This window comes from Phasianus colchicus, chromosome 20 (genome assembly GCF_987193195.1).
Source record: "Phasianus colchicus chromosome 20, bPhaCol1.hap1.1, whole genome shotgun sequence".
NCBI classification, from domain to species: domain Eukaryota; kingdom Metazoa; phylum Chordata; class Aves; order Galliformes; family Phasianidae; genus Phasianus; species Phasianus colchicus.
This window is the reverse complement of record NC_143455.1, coordinates 5,123,744-5,148,902: the sequence shown is the minus strand read 5'-3', so window position 1 is coordinate 5,148,902 and position 25,159 is coordinate 5,123,744. Positions and strand designations below refer to the sequence as shown.

At 47.8% G+C, this 25,159-nt stretch overlaps 1 protein-coding gene across 1 annotated transcript; it reads left to right on the top strand.

The window, feature by feature from the left end:
* Nucleotides 1–18: 18 nt before the first annotated feature.
* On the top strand, nt 19–25,159 carry MYO15B (myosin XVB). The gene is made up of 45 exons (XM_090122202.1): nt 19–43; nt 849–859; nt 916–951; nt 1,454–1,528; nt 2,473–2,530; nt 3,567–3,697; nt 3,801–3,896; nt 5,322–5,557; nt 5,642–5,814; nt 6,520–6,592; nt 7,015–7,221; nt 7,316–7,395; nt 7,570–7,667; nt 7,821–7,908; nt 8,857–8,967; nt 9,149–9,243; nt 9,787–10,041; nt 10,510–10,588; nt 10,786–10,941; nt 11,227–11,416; nt 11,544–11,634; nt 12,154–12,379; nt 13,689–13,798; nt 14,341–14,400; nt 14,626–14,701; nt 15,206–15,324; nt 15,781–15,899; nt 16,146–16,287; nt 16,423–16,534; nt 17,135–17,295; nt 17,562–17,674; nt 17,792–17,855; nt 18,097–18,169; nt 18,503–18,579; nt 18,987–19,063; nt 19,370–19,500; nt 19,719–19,813; nt 20,118–20,195; nt 20,466–20,574; nt 20,906–21,054; nt 21,358–21,485; nt 22,272–22,405; nt 22,873–23,006; nt 23,432–23,572; nt 23,857–25,159. Exons 1-45 carry the CDS (start codon nt 19–21, stop codon nt 23,914–23,916), a joined length of 5,052 nt encoding a protein of 1,683 aa, XP_089978328.1. The 3' UTR covers nt 23,917–25,159.

Below are 25,159 nucleotides of genomic sequence, written 5' to 3'. Positions count from 1 at the left end.
TGAACAGCAGCCCCAGGGATGCCTGATTGCTTATGGGTCTCAGGTGGGACCTGCTGGGTGCTCAGCAGCAGAGTTTGAGTGTTGTGTGCATCTTCCATCCATCTAGCCAAGCCTGGCTTAAGGAGAACAAAAGCATGTGCCTTGGGAAGGAGCTGTGGAAGTCCAGAGGGTGGTAGGGGTGCTGCTCCCACCTCACCTGGCCCAACAGGTTCCTCATCTTTGTTAAGGCCTCCAGGCACTATCTTAATGTTACCTCTCTAATAATATTTCATCTGCTTCATCCAATGAGGTTGGGGTCATTTGATTTTTGCAAAGCGCCTTTAATTACCATGCAGTTTCCCTGTTGTAATAAGCAGAACCTCCACACACATTTTCAACAGTCCAAAACAGGCTGAGAAAACATTAATACAGCCCACACGTCTTCATTCCACTATCATTAAATTTACCCAGTGGTTAGATTTTGGTGCACAAATATTTAAAAGAAAAGTGACAGACAAGCTGACAATAAAAAGCATAACGTTAATTTGATCATTTTTTAGACAGACATTTATAAGATTAGAGCAGATTTCCCATCTTTGGAGACTATTTCCCTGGAAGACTGCAGAGGTGCTTTCTGCCATGCCATGCCCAGATCAATTTGTGTTTCTTTTCCTGCCAGGATTTTTTTTTTGCTTGGACAGGATCCAGATTTTCTTTCTGTCAGATAATCACAGCAGCACTGATCGTTTGAGTCTGTTTCTGTTCCCCCCATTGTTTGCTTGATGAGGTATCTGAAAATACATTTACAACAATAACAGGTCTCAAAGTTCACCTGCTGCTGAGTTCCTCCTTTTGCCCGCTCCCTGCAGACCTGCCCTTTGTACTTTAGCATGCCTACTGTCTTTCTCAGCCCGGCACTCATCACCTCCCATCTAGCCACACCATTCTGCAACAGGCAAGCAACTGGGAGAGGTAGGTAGAGACTGAGACCCTCCTTTTTCACCTTGGAGTAGGAAGCAGGTAAGTGCTGGGGCTGGGAGACATCGGTATGAGATGGGAAACGGCAGAGCTGTGAGGGGGTTTGGTTCTTGGTACCCCTCCCACCCGCTCTAAAGGAGTCTGCCTCGATGGAAAGCTTCTTCCATCCCATACTCTTTGATGCTGAAGGAAGCAGGTGAATGTTTCTGACAGGTTCTGTGTGCTTTTGCTCTAAGACAAGGTAGGAAAGGTTTGGCAGGGATGCTGGGCTGGTGTTGTTCAGAGCAAGTGGTGTTTTAGCAAAACTAAGGACTTTGCCTGGGCATCCCTTCTCAGACACCATGTTGGGTTCCAGGGAGGCACTGCAGCTTTGCTGTCACTTTATCTGCTGGAGCAGGACACCAACTCCTGTCTATCTGCAGGGTCTGCTCTCAGAAGCAGCTGGAAGTGATCACTTAAACATTGTCTTTTGTCCTCCAAACATATCTAACAGCAGAAGATACAAGAAAGGAAGCAACAAAGGAAGTCCCTGGCCAGTGGTGACAGGGAGAGCAGCGACAGCCAGGGAATGGTAAGTTGTCATCAGCCTGGGAGAGTCTGAGACAAAACAAGGGACAAGAAAGAAGGGGACAGTCTCTTTATCAGGGTTTGTTGGGATGGGATGAGGGGAAACGCTTTCAAACTAAAAGATGGGAGGTTTAGATTGGATATAAGGAAGAAGGTTTTACACTACAAGCAGTGAGGCAGTGGCACAGGTTGCCCATGGAGGCGGTGGTGCCCCATCCCTGCAGACAGCCGAGGTCAGGGATGGGCTGTGAGCACTGATGGAGCTGTGGGTGTCCCTGCTCAGTGCTGGGGTGGCACCAGATGGCCTTCAGGGTCCCTTCCAGCTCCAACCATTCTGTAATTTCATGATTTTGGAGATTCCCAAGAAAGCTGTAAGGAAGCTTGCATCCAGTCTAAGTCCCCCCTCTTTTAGCTTGAAACCATTTCCTTGTGCTATCACAACACACCCTGCTAGTCTGTCCCCTTCTTACAGCCCCATTAGGTGCTGAGAGGCTGCTGTAATAAATATAAAGAAGCAGTGAGCATCAAAGACCTGGATCAGATCTCTTATTTTTTCTGCAGTGCTCTTGGATATTGAAAAATAAGAAAAATAAAATAAAAAAGATGTAGAACTGAGCAAGAGGAAATGGTGTTTTGCCTTAAACCAAGATCTCTTCTGCGCAATGTGCCTAACTTGTTAATGATGAGAGATGAGTCAAAGAAAGCCAACTCCTGTCCCTCTTCTCCGTGTCAGGAATTACTCACCTTCCCCTCCCATCTGATGCATATCATGTACCTGTGTTCTGTACCTGTACAATACTTCCTTATTTTGTCATATTTCTGAACACTGCCTATGCAGAAATTAATCTGTTGCCTGTCAGTGAGTTACCCACCCTCAGCAGAACAGCTCAGGGCTCACGTTGTTTCATGCCTGGTACCCCAGTATTGATTTGCTCCCTCTTCCCATAGGATGTGGAGCTGCTGGAGATCCCAGCAGAGCTTGCAGCCCTCCTGCAGTCAGCTGGAGGTGAGAAACCCTTCGCTTCCTGCACTCTTTTATTCCCTGTTTATTTTCTCGTTTCCTAGCAGTGTGTTACCTATGTGCCCGTTCCGCCTGCTGTCTGTCACCTGGGTTGTGCTTGATTTATTATCATTGCAGTGTAAATATGATATAAAAGCTAATTGTGCTCTGTATGCATTTTTGTTACCTTTTCAGCTCTCAGGTGAGCTGTGCTGATAGAGCTGGTGATAACGTTGGTACAAAACTTTTTGGTCAAAGTTGTGTGACAGTGAAGTGTTTATTTAATGGAACCAGGTCTCTTGCAGAGATGGATATTGGAGTCTGAGATCTCAAACCCATTTGTCTTCTCAAAAATCCTTAAAGAAATTAAGGGTTAAGAAGTTAAAACGAGAGTTTTGGCACTTCCAAAGAAATATATACTTTTTTCCCAGTGAGGAAAACAATATATATTTCTTTTCAGTGTCTTGGGGGCCAACCTTCACTGACAGTGATGAAGATGAAGTCTGCATGTGATGAGAAATAAACAGGGAGAGAAAGGAAGGGAAGCTGTCAGGGGACACATTGGGTTCGGGGTAGAGAAATGCCCAGAAGTTGTGCAGCACTGAGAAATCCCTTAGCTTATCAAGGTGCTTGCTCCTGTTTATGATAACCCCATATCCAGTGCCTCATGACGACCTCTGATTTAATTGTTGACTTAACACTTGTCAACATTATCTCTGAGTAGATTTAATGTTCTCTGCCCCTTAAATTCCATGTAACAGCATTGAAACTGCAGGTGCTGCATGCTCACTGGATGTTACCTAGGGATAAGAGTCTGAAAGAACTAAGCTGGAGTTAAATGCTGTGGTCTCAGGGCAGAGAGGAGATGCCTGAAACGGAGTTTGGGGCAGCAGGGATGGACTGTGTGTCCCTGGAGCCAGAGGACTGGTACCAGGACACTGTTGCTTGACCAAGAGTAGATGTGTGGAATGGCCAGCCATGCACTGCACTGTGAGTTGGGTGTGTTCTGGCTGCCATGACCCAAGACCTCTTTCTCTTGCAGGTCAGTATGCAGCACAGGCCAAACAGATAACTGAAGCGTTACCTCCAGAAGTTAAGGTCAAAGATGACCTTTCCCTCCCAGCCAACATCAACAGCTATCCTTTCTCCTCCTTCATTAAGTCACACTTCCAGGTGGGAATTCTATTTTCCTTCATTGCTTCCCAACTGGAGAAACATACTGGTTCTAGTGACACCAGGAACAAACTGCATATTTTGTCCTTGTGTTTCTTTTCAGAGGACAGACTTCCCTGCCCCTGGTCATCCACTGCAGCAGCCCTTAACACGCCTGGAAGCTGAATATCGGGAGAGTGCACTTGAGATCAATAAACTGGTAAGAGATGTCTTCTTTGACCACGGCCTTGTGGAAGAACAGATGGGCATAAGGCAATCATAGAATCACGGGATGGTTGGAGCTGGAAGGGACCCTAGAGGCCATCTGGTGCCACCCCAGCACTGAGCAGGGACACCCACAGCTCCATCAGTGCTCACAGCCCATCCCTGACCTCGGCTGTCTGCAGGGATGGGGCACCACCGCCTCTCTGGGCAGCTAGATGCTGGTGGTGGCTCATCTTACAACACATGGTGTGTTAAGAGAGCAGAATAAATTCCTGTTCCTTAGAGGTATTGCAGCAGTCTGACAGCCTCTGAGAGTTGTGTTCTTGGTGTGACATAAACCAGCTAATAGGTGAGACCAATGGGATCACAGCCAATTGCCTAGTGATGTAGTCTCAAAACTTGGCTGGACATACAGAAATTAGACTGCTAAGCCTTAGTTTCACAACATTCCAGATTCAGTAGCCATGACATTGTAAGGGAGATCTGGCTTCTCCCTCAGTCCCAAAAATGTTTAATTTAACCCAGATTTTTTTTCCCATTATCTGGTTTATAGTAAACATATTGATAGTTTCTCAGACATGCAGTTAAATCAATGCAGTATGCAATAGGGGATAGTGAACTGTTGTATAAAGTCTGGAACAAGGCAGGGACTTTGTCATCAAGAAAACTACACCTGGAACCACACCCTCAATCTGTAGTGTTGGCATAAGGAGGATGGTGTGACCTCCTCCTCCCTGTTGATGGGAAATACATTTCTTAAAAATGTGAAAAGCTCTCTGAAAATAGAATGAAACTGCAAAGAGAGTAAATCCATTAATCCCTTTGAGAACTACATGTTGTTAAAATTAATATGCATAGCCAAGAACCCAAATCATTTTTTAGATATTTTGTTGAGCATAACAAATCTGCTACTGGGTATAGTGTTAGCTACACCGAAGTCAGTTTACCATTCAGCAGTCAGTGCTTCCTTATGTCTGGCTGTCTGAGCTTTTCACAAAGATCAGCAGAGCACCAATTTCACTTACCTGTTTGTACAGCCTGGCAGCCTGTGGGCTCAGACACACTAATGAGCCTGTTGTAATTTGCTTGTGGATCCGAGCTCTGATGCTCAAAGAAGGGGAAGTATTCTAACTAAGATTTTGTTCTTGGGCAAAAGCATAACTAAGGATAGCCTGAAGAATGAAGTGAAGAAGTTCTGACTTGTAGTCAGGGTCCTACCCTTATGAGCACTGCTTCCCAAATTCCCCAGAACTTTGATAGTGCACAGAAGCTACGAGCAGATCCAGATCTGAGTGCTGGGTGCTCTAAGGCTCACAAACACGCTGTGTCTACACTCCAGGTTGCTACTTCATAACACAGTTCAAGCCAGAAAGCTGCAGCTAAAGCTGTTTCTTTCCCCCCCCCCCCCGAATACTTCTAGATTTTGCGGTTCATTGGTGACAAGAATCTCCACGGCTGGCAGGAGGTCCTTCTGGGCAACTACATTGCTGGGAGAGGTTTGAACAACAGGGCTCTGCGCAATGAAATCTTCAGCCAAGTGGCCACCCAGACATGGAAGAACCCAGATGTGGAACACAACCAGCGAGCCTGGGTCCTGATGGCGACACTACTCAGCTCCTTTGTCCCTTCACCAGCACTGGAGAAGCCATTGCTGAAGTAAAGAGGGGAAAAGAGCTAGCTGCACTTTCAGGGGAATTAAGAGAGATGAGAAATGTGCTGAAGGCAGGTATCTCTTGCTAGGTTTGTGTCAGATCATGGCATGGATGGCTACAATGCTGTTTGTCAGCGCAAGATCTTGACAGCAGCACAGCATGCAGAATATGCATCATCCCGTGTGCACCCTCCCACTCAACTGGAGTGGACTGCAAACAGGAGGAAAGGGAAGATGGTGCTGGATGTTCATACATTTAATGGTAACGTGTGCTTCTAGCTCCTAAGGACTTACCCAGTGCAAAAATCATTGTTCAGAAATACTTCCACCAGCTTAGTGCAGAGTGATTGGACGAATTGCAGCTGGCTGGTGCTGCCATAGGGAATAGAAGCATCTGAATCCAGACCCTAAACTCTGAAAGATCTGACCCTAATGAGTCAGGCCTGCAATTCAGGCTGAGGGATGAGATTCTTCTGGGTTTGGGCCAATTTCAGCAGAGGGCTGTCCTGGTTGTACATCTCTCTGCGTCTAGTTTTCCTGCTACCCATCACTGCACAGCCCATGCTGCAGCAGCTAATGCCTTTGCTGCAGTGGCTTTCTGAGCCTTTCTTCCTTCTCAGACATTGATTTATGCTGCCCCTTGAGTGCTTGGAATCAGTGTGAATCAGATGCAAAGCATCTCCACTCTGGCTACTTGGTGGGTGGGGTGGTAGATGACCCACGTGAATCATGACACTGCAATGGCTTTCAGCTGTCACACTGGAAATGCTTTGAGATGTGCCATGAGCAGTTTTTAGGATGCGAATGTGTTCATGCAGAGCCTTCTGTCTGCTTTCAGTCCTTGTGGGTCACCTGAGAAGGGTGTGAGACTTTCCATCTGGTCTCTGGCTGTGCTCCGCAGAGCTCAGATGTTGCTCTGGGTCTTGCTGTGGGGCTGTGTGCACTGATTGTTTCTTTTATGTGCTAGAGGAAAAGTTCTCAGCTGAGGTGGAGTCCTGGATGACCGGGGAACAGTTTGCAGGATGGATGCTCAGCGCAAGGTACTGCCAGAGGACAGGAGATTTGGGGATGTGAAAGAGACTATGACTGGTTTTAGAGTCCAGATCAGCTGGGCTAGGATTTATATGGTCAGATATGGATGGAGTAGCTACTCCTTACCCACTCTGGGTCATGTTCTCTCCTTGTCCCTTCCATCCGTTTGCACGAACTGTGGGACTCTTGAGGAACAGGGGAATCACTGCTGTGATCAGTCACAGCAGCTTCAGAGAAAATATTAAGACAAATAAAGTCAAATTATGGGTGATTCACTTTTTTTTTCCTGACTCTGGGTGCTTAATCATTGATTCACACCCTAAAGCTTATGGCTATAGAAGGCAGGATGAAGCTGAATGCAATGTTTTCCTGTTTCTCTCTTTCCTCCTGCTTACTCCAACACCTTTTCTCTCCTTTTCCCTGTTACCAGGGGCTGTGATAAGAGGTCTCGAGGGTGGTCTATCTCCATGCTAACTGGCAACACGTGGCAGGACTTACTGGGCAGTGACTTTGTGCTGGACCTCATTGGAGAGATGGAGGAGGCCAGCAACCCCAGCAGCCCCTCTGAGTCCTCACGAAGATACCCCATTGCTCCTGAAAGGGACAGAAACTTCCTCCATAACTCTGCCTTGGATCTGTGAGTCACCTCATCCTCCTGCCCCGCATGGTGTCCCTATTGCCCATTGGCCTATTTCTCTGTTCTGTTCTCATCTCATTTTCCCCTCCAGCAGGATTCCTCCTGCCCCAGGCATCCAGGCCCCTGCCTTCCCCCCCCCCAGACTGCCTCCAGAGTCCAGCAGTGCCCATCGAGGTGAGCTCTTGCCCAGGACACTGCACAACACTGGGTCACCTGTGCCCCATCCAGGGAATCAGAGCAGAGGGGGGGAAATCTTGATGGGTTCCGCTCCAAAATTTGACTAATAGGGTCTGAAGAGAGGGGAATGTTCCTTACCTGCCTTATCACCAGTTTCCTCTCCACCCTTAGATTTTGGATTCAGAGATGAGCAGGTGACCCCTGGAGGTTTGGATCACTACGTGGACGATCTCTTCAGCCCCGTGTTACATCAGGACTCCAGGACATCAGTGAGTCCTCTGATGTTCTCTCTTATTCTCTGCAGCCCTCCTCTCCCCATGACTCCTTCCGTCCATCCACTCTGTCTTTGCTCAGCTCAGATGTGCCTTTGGATGGCATTTTACTGTCTGAGCTCAGACAGTGCTGTTTTTTTCTTGATGCAGGATTTGGAGAACAGGGAGAGCCTGACCAAGCGCATGAAGGGAGGTGGGAAGATTGGACCCACACAGAGAGGAATCTTTCCTTCTACAGGTCTGTAAGGGGAGGTGGACAGCTGGAAACACGTGTGGATAAACTTCAGTGAGCACAATGCAGGGAATCCCTCAAATGTTAATTACTGCTTGGGTTCAGCAGGTTGAAAAAAAGCATTTGAGTTTAGCCTGGGTCATCAGAAATTGCACTTGTTCCCAGCTGCTGGGGGAGAGATGCTCTGAGGAAGGGGTGAGGTCAGCTTGCCACCTTTTAATTTTTCTCCTGAGTTGTTGCAGGGGTCAAGGCAAGAAGGAGCTTTTGTCTGACCCAAACCACCTCCCCATAAGTCATGTACTCTCTTGCAATTCACCTTACGCTTTCCCAAAGTAACTGCTGCTTTCTTTCAACTCAAGGGTGTTAATCTTTCTTACTGCTTCCTTTCAGACTTTCCCATCATCTCTATCTATTCCATGTAAGTCTGAGCTCTGTAGAGGTTCTGGTGTATGTATTTGGTTTCCTTACTATCCTTCATCACAATCCCACCCAAGGTACCTTGTGAGTGTGTGGAGGTCCCAGCTTGTCCCACTGATGGGTCTTTGGGAGCTCTGCATCCTTAGCAGCTACCTGCTGCAAAGAGCCCCACATGGATGTGGCAGTCCCACAGACCTCTGACCATCCTTCAAGAGAAAACCTTTTCTGTAATCATACAGAAGGTGTTTGGGTGCTTAGCCAGGAAGGATGCAGTGACCTAAGCAGGACTGTACAAGCAAGGTCTCTATCCTGCTGTAGCCTCACGAGCTGCATGTTTCTCTTTGGTTTCCTTTGTCTATCTGAATTTTGCTGTGTGTTGTGATGTGTATGAAGAGAGAAACCATTTGCATGTCCCTATAGTTAGTGAGGGTTGAGAGAATGAGAGGGCCCCAAGCAATGTGATGTGTTCAGTGGGACTGATAGGGCCCTCCCAGTCTGATTCCCCAAAAGTCCTGTGCATGTGGCCTTTTCCTCTAGGCTTCTCTGGAATGATGCAAACACCAGTCTACCAGCCCATGCCTCCGATGATGGGGATGCCAGCTGCCTCAGCCATGATGCCAGGGGCTGGTGGGATTGCCCCTATGCCAGGTAATCACTATTTCTTTTTAACTCTACAAAGAAGGAGGATGAAAAGGTGGGCATCCTCATGAAGCCTGTATATTTGCATGTCAGGCAGAGTGCATGGTGAGCACTCAGCTCCATGCTGTTGCTCAGGCACCATGGAGAACAATTGCTTGGGGGTATCTGCAGAGATGTATGTCTCCCACAGCCATGTACGTGCCCCAGCCTGTGGTGCCCTCTGTAGACCCCAGTCAGCTGGCAGCACAACAGCAAGCCTTCATCAACCAGCAAGCCATGCTCATGGTGAGTGGAAGGGATTGGGTGGGAGAGGCTCCAGAACAGAAGGAGAATGCACTGGTGTACGTGCTGTAAAGAGGCTAGCCATTCTCCCCTTCTGGCTTAGGCTTGCTCTATAGCTCTGGGGTTTGGTATAGAAAGTTAGATTTTGGTATATAACATTGGGGTTATTTAAGATTGCAAAACTAGGGGTTCCCTTTTAGTTACTGTCTGTGGGGACAACGAGGTGCTATAGGTGAATGAGTAGCAGCAACAGGATCAGTAAGTCCCAAATGTTTTTAAAATGGGATTTACAAGAGGTGCAGAACTGAAGTGTTCTGCTTTCTGCACAAAGCCTTCTGAGTGCGTGGATGTCCCAGGCTATCTGTGTGGTCAGGATCTGTGTGTACCTGACCCTGGGCAAGGCCTGCTTTGTTCATAACATTTGGGATATTTGCAGTGGATGAAGTAGGCATTCTGTGACTACTAATCAAAAGTAGGACAGCCTGGCTGATGGTTGGTGTTTTTGTGTAGCCTAGAGCTCATGGTTGCTGCAATTCCTTCCTCCAGGCTCAGCAGATGACCCTTCAAGCCATGACCCTTTCCCAGCAACAGCAGCAGCAGCAGCAGCAGCAGCAGCAGCAGCGACAGCAGTGGAGGCAACAGCCTCCTGAGAGCTCAAGGCCAAGAGCCTCAAGCCCACCACGAAGCCAAGCCCCAGCCCCAGCCCCAGCCACTTCCCCCAAACCCAAGATATCTCCCAGCAACCGAGATGTGACACCACCACCGAAGGCTCCAGAACCACCAGCTCAGGCAGAAAGACCAGTAAGAGAAACAAGCAGTGGGTTTACATGTCACATTTTGCATTTATTTTGCTTCCCTTTCCAGTCTGGCATTGATTTGGCAGAGAAGAGAGCTGAGAGTTTTGTTTGCCTTTAAATTTTCACTTGCTGAATCTTTAAGAGACAGTGTCAGAAATGGTTACACTTAGGTCTGTGGAGTTTTGGCTGCAGTGCATTCACTGCTGATCTCAATTTCAGTGGGGTCCATATGAAAATTCATCACTTTTCATTCTTTATCTTTCAGCAAGTTGTCTTGGGGCTGTAACATACCCCTCTTTCTCTGAACTGGGTTGATGATTCCTTGGGTCAGAAACTGACTTCCTGGGACACTTCCAGACTAGGGCAAGTTTTGGATGAGAGTCCAAACCTATCTAGAGAAGATCACTGCTGATTTTAAGGGAACTATGGAGGTATGCTGGCTGGTACTAACTATATTGTGAACTGCCTGCAGGTTTATGACTCCAGCAGTGAAGATGATGACTATCCTCGGGAAACTTTCCAGCAGAAGAGAGCTTTTTTTCAGAGGATGGGTGAGTGTTGACCACTTTGGGAATTTTACTTATCGTAACACCCTGTTCTGCAGCCTACCAGGTGCAGCAGCTGTGTTGGGCATCCAAGGCCAGGCTGAGTGGGGTCGTGGGCAGCCCCATCTCTTGTTACAGGAGTTGAAACCATGCCATTAATGCTAAGCTTTGGCTACGAGATTAATAAGCCTCTTTCTATGTAGGAGAGCAAAAGATCCTAGTGAAGAAAGTCAGGGCGCCTTCCAAAACCTGGACTCCTCCAGCAAATCCTCAGCCAAAGGAGATGGAAGAGAAGAAAAAAGAACAGGAGAAGGAAAAGAACAAGACAGAAGAGAAGCCCAGCCCTAAAACAGAGGCAGGTAAGGTGATACTGAGTGGAGACCCAGGCAGGCTGAGAAGCAGGAACTTTCTAGGAGTGGGTGTCAGCCCAGGATATACCCAGAAGAAGAGAGATTCTGGCTCTTCTGGGAGTCTTGGCAGCAGAGGAGAAAGACCTGTGCTTTGGGAAGTGCGATCCTAAAGCAGGGCTGGGAAAGGCCATGAATGGTCAGCCCAGGGGTGAAAGAGTGGGAGATTCAAATGAGATAAAGGGATTTTTCCCGTGCTTTTGTTGGTCTGTCAGTTAAAGCTCTCACTCCCAACAGTTCCTGCTGCCCCTTTGCCACCTCCTGAGCCAAAGCCGAAGAAACAGACACCAAAAGCAAGGAAGGAACCACCAGTAGTGAAACCTTCAGCCCCTGAGTCTCGACCTGAACCAAGCCGGGAGATCCGTAACATCATCAAAATGTACCAGAGCAGGCCAGCCCCCGAGCCCCAGCCTATTGAGCCTGCTAGGTGAGACAACGGGAGCCACCCAGGATGAAAGGGACCATATCCCAGCACTGCCAGATGGCTCCACTGCGGTGACAACCCTGCTGCAGCTCTAGCAATTCCCTTTTGTTCTGTTCCCTTTGCCTTGTAGGAGAGTGTCCAAGCCATTTATGAAGAGGAATGACCCCAAAGATGAGGCTTTGGCCAAGCTGGGGATGATGAATCTCAATTCTCCCAAATCAGTGAGTGCTTTCCTCCATGATCACCCCAGCAGAGAGAGCCTTTGTATCCAATCTCCAGCAGGCTGAGTGTGGTATGGTAGCAGCCAGTTGATTTCTTACTGCACAAATAGTTATCTGTGAACTCATATTCCACAGTGCTGTCCATCTCAGGTTCCAACCTGTAACATCCATTGAGTTCCTGGAGAACAGGCTCTGGTGCAGTAAGTTCTGCACCAGAATGTTTAGGACTGATTTGAAAGCAACAATTCACATTCCCCATATTTGACCCCATGATCTTGGCCTATCAATGTCTTTTTTCCTTTTCCCAGCTGGAGGCTCACATCTCAAATACTCATTTCTCTGTACCTCTGTTTGCCTAATCTTAATCTATTTGTAGATAGTGTGCTGATTTAAAGGTTCTGGTATCCCTGCTCCAACAGATGCTGCTCCCAGGGCTGGGCTGCTACCCTGGGTATTATTTCTAACATCAGCATACAGTGATGCAGAGAGTGACTGTCAAGTGGTTTTGCTTTCTTGTAGCCACCCCCGCTGCCTCAAGAGAAGAAGCCCAAAGGGACACCTCCACCCACCAAGCCCAAGCCAGGATCAACTTCCAGCTCTATCAAGGAGAAACAGATACCTCTGCTGTCCATCTTCAGGGAGCCATCAAGTACCCCACCAGATTCCCCAGCCCCTCCTGTTCTCCCACCTTTGCCCTCTTCTTTCCCTCCTGGGAATCAAGGCTTGCAGGAAGTCGCATCGAAGGGTGAGTGTTGACATCACCCAACTGGGATTTGGTAGCAGATAACGAGGGCAGATTCAGCCCAATGGCCTGGGAGAGTCACAGGATGAGCTGTCAGTTACCAGCTGATCAAAGGCTGAACAGTCACAAACTACAGTGACAGTCAAACTATAGACTGTCACTATAGTTTGAGTCTGGTCCTGCACTTCAAGGCCCTCCCCAGCTCTAACGCTTCCCAGTGCAGTGCAGGATGTCAGGTGTTCATGACAAAGGAAAGAAGGGCTGGATGAAAAGTGGACCTAAAAACAGAAGGGACCTTTGGATTACAGCTCAATCAAGGTCCAGTCCATAAGATATTTTATTGCCTACTTGAAGCATAGTTCCTTTATCAAAGCTGCAAGTAAATGGCTGGACTTTAGACATGGGAGGAATGGGAAATTAGGTGTTTACATTCTAGAGCCTCTGGAGAGCCCTTTAAGACAGGCTGAGGAATGAGGAAATGTTATTTGGGGCGCATACAAAGTGTTCCAAGCACAAAATGCTCATCAGCATCACATTTTATAATGTGCAAAGAACAGTCAACCCAAGCACATTACTGGACTCCAATCTGCAGCAGCTTCCCTGTTATAAAAGAACTTTCCTGTTTCCTGCTCAATTTGTTTTAAAAGATGAACATTCAATAAATCCTGTGAAAGCAATTATAGGCAACAGGGTTAGCCTGAAAATTCACATGTTCTTCTGAATAGGGATAAAGAAAACAGCGGAATATATTCTATATTTCTTGTTCATCTATGAACTGAAGTTTCAAAGTTGTGACTGCTTAAATGGAGACATTCCTAATGTCATATAGAAATGCCTTTGCATAGTTGCCTTCCAACCATGTCTAACTTTAATAGATTTCCTGCAGAGAGAAAATCCAGTGTAAGTACTGCTGCCTTGTACTAGAATTTTACAGCCTGCTGGCTCAGGAGAGTACTTCTAACTCTTTTTGAACCCTCCAGCAGCCTTTTTAATGATATAAAGTGTGACCACATCTTTGAACTTCAGTACAGGGGCACCCAATTGCCAGGATGCTGTGTGCTCCCTATCTCTGGAGTGCTTCTGGTACTGAACTTTGTGGCTAATGCAATGAGTATACATGCAATCAGAAATGCTATGAGTTGTATGCTGACTGTTCTGTGCATTCACATTAGCTGATCACTGATCTTCAGGAGGGTTCCTTACACAAATGTTCAGTCAGGCACGTGGCATTGTACCCTTCTCTTGGTAGGTCAATGGCAGATGACCCTATAGTCAGCAAAGCCTCTTCTCACTGCCCTTTCTTCCCACCCAGGCTTTACTGTAACAGAAGATGATGGGATCAAGACCCAGCTGTATAAGCTAACTGCTGGCGTCAGCTTTTCCTACTTCAACCCTCCCTGGAAAATCTTTCTGCGCAAAGAGGTAAGGTTTGTTAGCTGAGCCCTGGCTGTAGGGGGAGGGCAATGATCCCATGTTTGGTTAAAATCACTTTCTGTCACATGTAACCAGAGTGATGTAACAGCACAGAGATAGTTTGGAGAGGAGATCACATCACACGTGAGCTGGGAGTTATGAGCTCATCTGATGGTCAAGGAATTCCAGGTCCTACTCTGCCTTACTCATGAGTCTCAGTTTTCCTGTCCTTCCCTTCCTCTCTAAAGCATGAAGATAATGACAAAGTAAATCTCTTGTAACCTGGAGCTCTCCTATATAAACAGTACAAATGTATGTAAAATCTTGTGTGCTGAGCTGACCCCAGCTCATCCCATGATCTCACCACTTCACTTTTGATCCTTCACTCCTGCTCACATTTGGTCATTTTGCTCACATTCCCTCTCTCCCTTCCCTGCCCAGACGTGGAGATTCAATCCTGGCAGGAGGAATATGGATTACAATACACCTCTATTACTGCTACAGTTGTAAACATATGTAACATCATTCTTGTTTTTATCTTCCTCTTGCAGGTGTTTTACCCCAAAGAAAACTTCAGTCACCCTTATTGTCTGAACTTGCTGTGTGAACAGGTAATGTATGACTCAGGGTTGTGTCTGTTTGGAGACTCCATAATTGCATTGCATGATTACATCACACACGTTCACTTTTGCATCCTTAGAGATATTAGTCCTTTCTCTAGGTCTGTCTAGTCAATGCCCAGCTCTTTTCTCTCTGAGACTCAGCCTTTTTTAACAGCCCCAGCACACCCAGTGGCAGCCTTTCCAAAGAAGCTTCTCTGTTTTCTTCCTCTGCAGATCATACGTGACACCTTCTCTGATTCCTGCCTTCGCATTTCCAAAGAGGAGAAGCGCAAGATGAAAGACCTGCTGGGTAATGAGCAGCCCTGTCCCTTCCATGCACCCGTCGCAGCATCCAGCTGCAAAGGAGGAAAAGTTTTCTGTGCCCTTCTGGGCAGGACTTAGGACAGAGGAGAATTGTCACTGCAGCAAGAGAGAACACTGTGTGTGCTGTGCAGTGCGCTGTAGGGATGGTTGTCTCTTCCAAATGCATAGAAAATGGCTCTGAAATCTCTCTGAACCAGAAGAACTTAATTATGATATGTATCTCTTTGGTGGAGAGGAAACTGAGGCCCAGGGATTGGGTTTTGGGTTGTCTCAAAATCCAGCTATGTTTGACATGAGCTTGATGGAGGTGGGTGGGAAAAAACTTGGTGGTAGGTTTGTATGTGCATGTTACATTGGTTCTAAGCACTGTGGTGTCCTTTCAGCCCTGTGTGCTCTTTGCTGCCCTATGGTCACTGGGTGGGGACAGCAGGGACAAGGTCCCTGCACAGAGGGAGGCATTACCATCTCTGCTTTGCTGTATCCCTCCTAGCGGCGTTGCAGGTTGGCAACGATGCTCAGTCCATTCAGGAGGATGGGATAAAGAAGAGGATCGTGGTGGCCGCTCGGGATAATTGGGCTAACTATTTCTCCCGCCTTTTCCCAGTTCAAGTGAGTCTTAATCATTTCAGCAGACCCCAGAGTTGCTGTGGCTGCATGACTCTGGTTCACCTGGGATGTCTCTTTGTGCCCTGCCTTTCTCTCCCTCATCTGCCCCACTCCACTCGATCTCCTGCGCTTTCTGTACATTTCTCCTCTTTCTCCTCGCATGCACATTTACATCCTTTGGTGCCCTAACCATTTCTCTGTTTCCTAGGCCACCTGCTTAGCTGCAGTCACTGCTGGCCTTGTCCCCCATTTCTCCCACCTGCCTCTCTGCATCCTCACACTCCTGCTCTTCTGTCTCCCTTTCCTCACCATCTTTGTTTTCCAAACACCTTTGAGAATGTTGTTAGGTCTGGCACCTCTGTCAGCCTTGGACCTCCTTCATTGCACGTGGTGCTCTTTCCCCATCCTGCCTGGCTGGGAAGGAGCCTTTTAGTGCTCACTGCTGCTCTTCTTTCACAGGGTGAAAATGGAAGTGATGTCCAGATCCTGGGTGTTTCACACCGAGGCCTGAGGCTGCTGAAAGTGGTGAAAGCAGCTGCTTATGCTCCTGAGCACCTGAAGGCCCTGTGCAGCTACAGGTGAGCAGTAGGATGATGTGGGCAGACTGACAGGGTGAGCTGAGTGTTTCTCTGGTTGTTCCATGTCTAAGGTTGTCCAAGATCTGTGGTGACCCACTGACCCTCCCTCAAATGACTTCACTCTTTCCCTTTCCTTCCTACCTTGCACTTTGCCTGTAATGAGTGCTGGGAACCAAGCTCCCATCCCATGATCTGCGTCCCCTTGCTCCATCAGAAGCATTCTGAATGTGCTGGCTGTGTTCTCAGCTTTGCAGATGTGCTCTCGGTGGAGCTGAAGGACAGCAACTCCCTGGAGTTCTCTCTGAAGACGGAGCAGCTCTTACTGCACTCTCACAAGGCTCCATGCATCAAAGCCATGGTGGAACTCTTCATCCAGGAGCTGAGGCAGGTGAGGAAGCAGCTGCAGAGCAGCCGTCAGTGAAGGTGTTTTCCTATATAGACCTGCAGGTTCCATGGGGTGGTGTAGTCTGAGTCTCTCCCATTCTGGGGACAAGATTTGACCTCTCCACTGCTTTTTCCACAGGATACCAACTACGTTGTTGCTCTGCGCAGCTATGTCACAGATGACAAGAGCCTCCTCAGCTTCAAGAAGGGTGACCTGATCCAGCTCCTGCCCATGCAAGGCTTGGAGCCAGGTGAGGGGATATGTTCAAACTGGATGGGAAAGGTGGGGGTTGTGTTGAAGGGCCTGCTGGACCTATGGAGCCCAGAAGCACTACGTGCTACTGCTGAGTAAACCAGAAGAAAGCGAGCTGTTAAGGGCTGGCTTTGTCAACCTTCAGCTCTGGTGTTCTCTGACTGTGACTTTCCTTCTATCACAGATATAGGGGATGTTCTCTACAGCTCCCTGAAGGGAGGTGGTAGTGAGGTGGGGTTCAGCCTCTTTTCCCTGGTAATGGTGATAGGATGAGAGGTGATGGCCTCAGGTTGTGCCGGGGAGGTTCAAGCTGGATAATAGGAAAAATTTCTTCTCTGAGAGGGTGGTGAAATACTGGCACAGGCTGTCCAGAGAGTGGCGGAGTCCCAGTGCCTGGAGGTGTCCAAGAACCATGGAGATGTGGCACTAGGGAACATGGTTAGTAGTATGGTTGGAATGAGCTGGGGTTGGGCTTGGTGATCTAAGAGCTCTTTTCAAGCCTATTCAGGGGCTGATGCTGTTCTTTGCCAGTAGGAGGCCTTACTGTTTGGTTCTGTTTGCACCTGCTGTGGTTCCCGACTCTCTCCCATTTCTTCAGGCTGGCAGTTTGGTTCCACCGGTGGCCGCTCTGGTATTTTCCCTACCAACCTAGTGCAATTGGCTGCAGCCCCTGATTACCTCAGCACCAGCATGGACAGACATGGAGGGCTGCAAAAGAGCACGAAAGTTTCCTTTGATGGCAGGAACACCAACAGGGAGGTGAGTTGTCCTTGGAAAACTGCTAGAGGATCTGGCTGTGTTCTGTAGGACCTGCCAGCATAGGTTCTGGTAGTGTCTGACCACTGTGGCTAAGGAGGAAGAAGATTGCTTAATTCTTGGAGACAAAGGTGCTCAAATACCACTGGGGGTATTTGGGGAGGGATGGCATCACAAACAGATGAGAACTTTCCAGGTATAGCAGAAGGGAATACACACTGAACTCCTCAGCTGACCTTTCAGGGTGAGTTTGGTGCATGTCCCTGCAGGCCTCTGTTCCCAGCCTGACATCAGAGCCCTCCAGCATCACGTCAGTCCCTGCTGGTGATCATTACACCATGATGGACTTCGCCGCTGCCTATTTCCGAGAGGCTCAGTACATGTGAGTAGACTGTGCTCTCCCTCAGCAGGCATACACTGGATGTGTGTAGCCTGGCACTCACCAAGACATTTCTGGGGGTATTTCTTGGATTGGCTCATGTTCTCTTCATCTGGTTAGGATGGAATTGAAGGGGACACCTGCTGAAAAGAAGACTATAGCTGACATGGTCCAGTACACCAAGGTGAGCCCATGCTTTCCCCATGGCAACAGCCAGAACCCCAGCTCTAGCACTGCCTCTAGTTTTGCTCTGACACGGCAAAGACAGAGGACAGATTTTTGGCTGCACTATGCAGAGGAGTAGGTGACCCCTACTTATCAATGCTGCCTGCAAGATACTGAGAGCTATTGTCATCTGTGAAGCCTACAGCACAGCTCTGTGCTGGTCTGCTCCCTCAGCTCACCCTTGTGTTTGGGCCCTGCAGGTTCCAATCAAGGAGTCTTTGCTCCGGTACTCTGATAGCGAACTGAATGAGCTTGCAACAAAGAGCTTCATGAGTAAGTGCCCCCCAAGGACAAAATGGGCTTCAGTGGGGATGAATGGGATGCTCTTGGTGGCTATACATAGACAACAGTGAATGGAAATAAGAGGGCACTTCCTAATCCACTTCTGCTGTTAGTAACTACCACTGTCATTGCTGAAAGCATCCAACAAAATGCTCTTTGCCTTGAGTACAAAATGTCCAAGAACCCACAATGTCTGGGCTCATGAACCACTTGTCCAATGCTGCCTAGTAATGGCCTGTGGAGAAGAAAGGCCTTTGGGACATTTTCTAGCCCCATGGTAGGATCACCTCTGCTTACACCCAAGTATTATCCTTTGCTTTGCAGCTCTGATGCGGTTCATGGGAGATCAGCCAAAACTCAGGAACCAGGATGATGCTCAGTGCGTCTATGAAATTCTTCAGGTCTGTGACTTTTACCTGGGCAAACTGCTGCAGCACCAGGGGGAATGAGATCCTAAGGCCTTTCAGGAAAGGGAGAACAGGGAAAGCCATAACGCAGAGCCCTGTGTGAGGAAAGGAACTGAAAGAGGCCAATTAAAAAGCACATGGAAGAGGGTGTGTATCCATCTGCACTTGTAAATGCTTTTCTTAGGATTGCAGTCTGGATGAGAATACAACCTGCCTTCTTCTTTGGGCCTATATAACTCTACAGAGCAGAGGTTGTGAAGCCTGAGCTTAAAGCCATATTTGGAGTCTGGGATTTCTTGGCAAAACTCAAGAGATGGGAGAGGAAGGGCATGGAGATGAGCTGGAACCTCTCTGATGTTCTCTTCTCCTCCTTGATGCCGTTTTCTCCTCTTTGAATGCAGCTGTGCAAGGAGAAGGAGAATTTGCATGACGAAGTTTACTGCCAGGTCATCAAACAGGTCACTCTCAACCCCAACCAGTGAGTAGCAGCATGGTTGGTTCCCATTCATGCATGGCTGAAGGGGATCTGTGTGCCTTGCTGTGCACGGGGTGCTGGGAGGGCACCATTTCATGGTGTGTTGTCCCAGCTGCTCAGCTGCCTTTACTGTCCCTTTCTTTGTTACTCAAACACTGGGTCAACGCCTTCCTCAGCATAAGAACACAGATCAAGGGTCACTACCTCATGTTCACTGCCACCTCCTGTTGGCATGCAGAAGGGCAGAGGCTCACTTTCAGCTGGGTGGAGCAGGAATTGTCTCATTCCACAGTTCTTTCTGTCCCACAGGGAGAGCGTGCTGCGGGGTTGGCTGCTCCTCAATCTGCTCACTGGGTTCTTCCTCCCTTCTAACATCCTGATGCCCTATGCCACCAAGTTTCTGCAGCAAGCCAGCAGTGACCCATCCAGCACCCACCACGGTACGGCTGTGTCTGTGTCCTGTGAAACAAATGGCTGCCCTGGGTTTACTAAGGCCCAGTTGTCAAGGAAAGAAGGAAGGATCCAGATGGGCACACAACTTCCTCATTCTTTTCCTCGCATTGGCGCTGGATTAAATACAATGCAGCCAGGAAGACTCAAAACTATAGGAGACAATGCTTAGCTCTCAGCCCATGAAGCTTTTTCTCTTTTCCTACAGAAATAGCCAGGATTTGTCAGAGCAACCTGCGGAAAAATTTCATGTATGGAGGCCGTCGCCACCTTCCTTTCCCTGTGGAGATGGAGGCACTGCTGGTATTGATGGGCAGGGGGATTGGGATGCTGGGAAGGGAGAGAGAGCAGGGGCTTGGCAGCAGGTGCTGTGTGAAAGAGGTGGGTAGCAGGGCTGCTTAGTGTTCCAACAGAGGGAATCAGGCATGTGTCTGTAAGGGAGATGTAAATGAGATGCCATGGAGTGGGTAGGGAAGGGTCAAGAATGGAAGGCTGAGATGAGGAGGAGGAAAGAAGGAGAAAGGATTACGGGGTTGATGGGCTCCTGTGTGCCACTGTGTGTCACTGTGTGTCACTGTGTGCCACTGTGTGCCACTGTCCTTTGCAGAAGGGACGCAGTGCCCGCCGGCTGGAGGTGCTGATGTTTGGAGGTGTGGAATATGTCACCCGCATCAGGACATTCACTGTGAGTTTTCTGCTTTGCATTTCTCCTTTGGTTTGGTCTCAGAGCCACACCAGGGAACTCCCATATTTGTCAGACCTTTGGTCTGTGCTTCCTACAGTGCTCTGGTGGTTTCCCACATCCTTCCCAGGAATCCCTGCAGCAGCCTGGAATGCCATATCCAGCCTGTTTCTCTGTGCTTTGGCCAGAGCTGTACTGCTGCCCTCCACCTGTTCTGGGGCTGAGTTGAGCTTTCCTGGCTGCAGTATTTACTTGCTTCTTTCCTCACTTCAGGTGGCCAGGGAGCTCTTGCAAGAGATCTGTGAGCAGATGGGGGCAGGCGAGCAGGAAGAGATGCAGGAATTTGCTCTTTTTGCCATCAGGAGCACCAGTGATAAAAAAGGCAAGTAAAGACAGAGTACCTCTAGCTTCTTCCCTAAAGCATTTTCTCCAGTAGGGACTGTTTCAAATAATTTCCCAATTCTTGCTGGCTCTGGGAATCTTCAGCAGTTAACCTCTGTTAGAGATGGCGCCTTCTCGGGGCTTGAATCGCTCTTTCCTGAAAGTGATGCATGTCTGCATGGAGGCTGTGTCCCTTTGGGATGGCTGATGCTGGGAGTTGTTAAGGGCAGGGTGAAACAGAGGTGTGCAGGATGGCTCCTTGCAAGACTACGGAGCTCAACCCGGTGTCTCAGCACCAAGAGTGATGACTCTTTCTCTGCATAAATACGTAGATAAAGTTGTGAGGCCAATAAGAATGGAGGAATACCTTCATGACTACTTGCTCGAAGACATGTTGGTCACTGTGAGTTTACGCAGGCTCACCTGGAAGATACCTCTGCACTTTGAGGACAAAATCTATACTGACATCCATTATGGCCAGGTAAGCAATGAAGATGGTGGGAGCACTTAATGTGAGGGCCAGTGCAGATGTTCCAAGACAGCTGAAGAAGTGGGAGGGCTGACTGGCTCTGGATGCTGTTTCTGGGCATGACTAATAAGTGATGCTTAGTGAGGACCTAGTCTATGGGCTGTACTGATCCAGACATGGTCTGTGCACAATTTTCCCAAATGCAACAAGCCTTTGCTTTAGAGTGATCAGTATGAGCTCTCTGCAAGGCAGGATGTGGGTCTCTACAGTCTTGCACTGCCCAGACTTGCCTGGACCTCTTTCTGGTGCTTTCAGATACAATGGGACTACCTGACAGGGAAGATACTGCTGAGCTACAGTAAAGAACTGGAGATGCAACTGGGTGTTTTGGTTATGCTCCAGCACTGGGCCAAAACAGAGCAGGAGAGCTCTGCTCCCTCCAGGTATGCTTATTTCAGGGAGGGTCTCTGTTGGCACCACGTGGGTTAAGAGTAGATGACTGAAAGTATTCTCTGGATAATGACGGAATGGAAAGTCCCGGAGAAGATAAGTCATTAGTTAACATCACTCAGTGACTGACTTCTGCCTGTAACTAAGACAGTTTACTTCCCATTCACACTCCTGATGGTGACCATCTCTGACTCACAGTTCCTTTCATGACTCCTCCTGAGCTCAGAGCCATGAGGGTGCCACATATATTTCTTTAGGCCATGTGGTACCAAGAAGAAAGTGTATGAGCTTACAGCTGTACTTGTAACTGAGATGGAGATAATGGAAGTAATACCTCCATCAAATCCCCTTACAGCTCCAGCAGCAGGAGTAACGGTGTAACTGCTGGGTGTGGGGAACTCTGCTCTGTGTAGTGTTTACAGCAGAGGATCAAGTGACATGTTTTTCAGAAACACCCTGTGAAAGAAACACTCTGTAACTCTACTTCCATGCTACAGTTCTTGCATGAAGAGCTCTTGCTGTCTCCAGGAAGGAGGGACTTCCTATAGTGTACTAGGCAGCTTTCTTCTCTGTGGAAATATGATGTCTCACCATCTCTGATGTATTCTCCCACATCATTCAATTTCAATATGACCTGTTGTGCTCTTCCCTCTTTCTCCACCTTTGCCCCCAGCTCTGTTCTGAAAATTGTTGGCACATCCCCTCTTTCTAACAGCTCTTGGTTGATATTTTGATTTTGACCAGGCAGGGAGTCAATTAGTCTCTACTTTTTGGCACAGGGAAGAGCTGAAGGAATACATACCAAAGTCCTTGCAGTCCCAAATCAGCACTGAGACTCTGCAGAACCATCTTGACAGGCTGCTGCGAACAATGCAGCCACTCCGGCCAGTGGATGCAAAAATCCAGTTCATAGGTGAGGAGATGTGAGATCTGCCTGGGTACTCCACTCTGAGAGTGATGGAAGCTGCTCCGTGGGGCTGGCAAAGATCTTTGGAGTCTGGGATGGTCCATGATATGTAACTCCCTGACAGCCTTCCTCTGCAGACTGGCACAAGCTTCCAAGCACGACAGTCAGAGTACAAATCCCACCTCATGGTAAAAGTCTGCAGAAGACTCTCCTAGTCCTGTATGAGTTGTGCTTTAATTGATATTCTGGCTGCATGTCTGTTTGCTGCTCTGAAAAGAATGGAACGTGCATTGAGGCTGCTGGCACTTGAATACCAGGAGCCTAAGGATGGTGGGAGAAATTGTGAATTGCACTTTTTAATGTAGGAAGACTTGGGAACACCTGAAGCTTTTGACCACCTTAGGCTGGTGCAGGGTGCAGTAGATTACTGGCTGGGAGCTGCTGCCTGAACACCAGCTTTTGTTTTCTTACAGACCATGTGATGAAACAGCCGTTCTTTGGCTACAACATCTTCTTGGTGGAGAAAGTCAGTAACAGCACAATCCCTGTGCCCTGTTACTTTGGTGTGAATAAAGAACAGATCATTGTGGTGGACAGCATCACCCAGGTATGCCAGACAATTCCTCCCTTGTGTCCAAATCCCTGAAATCTTTCAGGTATTAGCTTTGACTTTTAGAAGAACACGTGTTCAGGAAGAGACTGTGTCTATATGCATCACAACCAGTCACTCTAACAACCCTAAGCTGAGAGTTAGGGAGTAATGTAACAGTTGCTATTGCCATGTGCTCTTTTGCAAGTCTACAGGTCAGGCAAACAAGCACAGTCCGTGGTAAAACTAAGTGTAGGCCACATTCCTATTTGTCCCAGTCCAGAAGGAGCTCTAAGGACACAGCAGTAGTAGAGCCAAGCAATTACTGTGACCTGGTCTATGTCTCAGCTTTCAAGAGATGTATCCTCCTTGGCCAGAATCAGATGCTTTTTTTTCTGAAGTGACTGCACCAGAGTGCTCTGTGGCTTTGTTCCCTCACACAGGAGCTCTGCCACATCATCCCATTGAAAGAGCTGCAGAGGATGAGAACCCTGCGCCCCACCTCCGAGCAGGGGCTTCCTGGCATAGAACTGAACTATGGCTCTGCTGCCAACCCCAAGACTCTATGGATTGAGCTATCCCAGGTGAGACATCAGCCTTGAACTACAGCTTCCTCCTGGCTGTTCAGAAATTGCCCTCCACTGTCCCACTGAGCCTCCAAGAGACACTACTGCTCTCTTCTGTCCCAGGGGTGAATGGGGACACTGCATTTCCCCATTCCCAAAGTGCAGCTCAGTCTCAGCACCTGCTTGCTATTTAACTTTGGGAAGTAATTTATGGGAAGATGCTTAATTATGGGAATATTTAGTTATGAGAAGCAGTCATTTCCAGAGTAAAGAATGACTGGTACTGCTTTGTGTTTTGACAGGCTAAAGAGATGTATCACACAACTGTTTTCATCCTGGATAAAACAGATTTTCAGCACTAGAGTTTGAGGAGAATGCCTCCCCAAAACATCCATGATCTCAGCTGCTTCTACAACTGCTACCAAGCGATGGCATGTTTCTTGATGGACTGGACTGTAAAGTCACACTTGGTGGCCTACCATTCAGTCTAAGTCTTCTTTCTTGAAGCAATACTTGCACTGTTTGAACAAACCACAAGGCACCCTCTCTATTCCATTGCTTTTTTGTAGCTTGTTCCAATATAGCACCTCAAGAAACGCAAGTAACTGCCTTCAAGCTATGCACTGTGGGACTGTTTTTTTTTCTCTTTTTGAATTAATGAACATAAGAAAGCAAAGCCAAGGCTATCAATTGACTGCACTGGCTGCTGCTGTTTTCCACAGACCAGCTTTTTCTCTGTATTGATATGCAAGAGGCCCTGTAGCAGGGTTTGTGAAGCAGAAGCTTGTAAACAGCATCACAACTGCAAAGCAGATCAGTGTTCATATACAATTGCCACATATTATATACAATTGCTTGGGCACAGATTGAGCTGCAGTGGTAAGAAGGTCTATTGTTAATTTCTCACTGACACAATTATATGCGTATTTTTCCTTCTGCTATACAGAACTCAATTGTATCCATGCAGCTGTCAAATTATGGCTCCATGCCCCTGAAGAAAGTGTATTCAAGTGGAAATTGTATTACAGTAGAGGAGAGTGTCCTGGATTGTATAAAACCACTTAATTTATTTTTATTTCTATAGCTATCCTATTGGACTAACAAGTATCTTCATTTTTAGGGGATTTATAATGAAATAATTGTATAATGGATATTTTGAAGCTATAAGATAACAGATATTGCTTTACCTCTGATACGGGATGATTGACCTGCAGGTAAATGTAAAAACTTGAGGAAAAGGTTCTAACTGTTGGCTGGGGACCGGATCTGGGGTTGCTCAATGCAGGCCATGATGCACAGCTGGCTGCTTGCTGCTGATGCCAGCACCAACCACAGCACTTTCCTGTCAGGAACTTCCATGCTGAAGCTGAACCTTCTCTCTTTACCAACACAAGGCTTGGTGAACAGCAATATGAAATAAAGAACTAGAGAACATCTCTGGAGAGTAACTCATCCTTACTTTTTTCTCTTTCTGAGCTTTTCCAGCCTTACACAAAAGCACAGCTCACTTGAAGAACTGCCCCGCACTGCGATTCAGCTCTATGCCACACAGCCATGTGTCCTTTTGGAAGTCCTCTGATTTACAATTCACACAAAACATTTCTG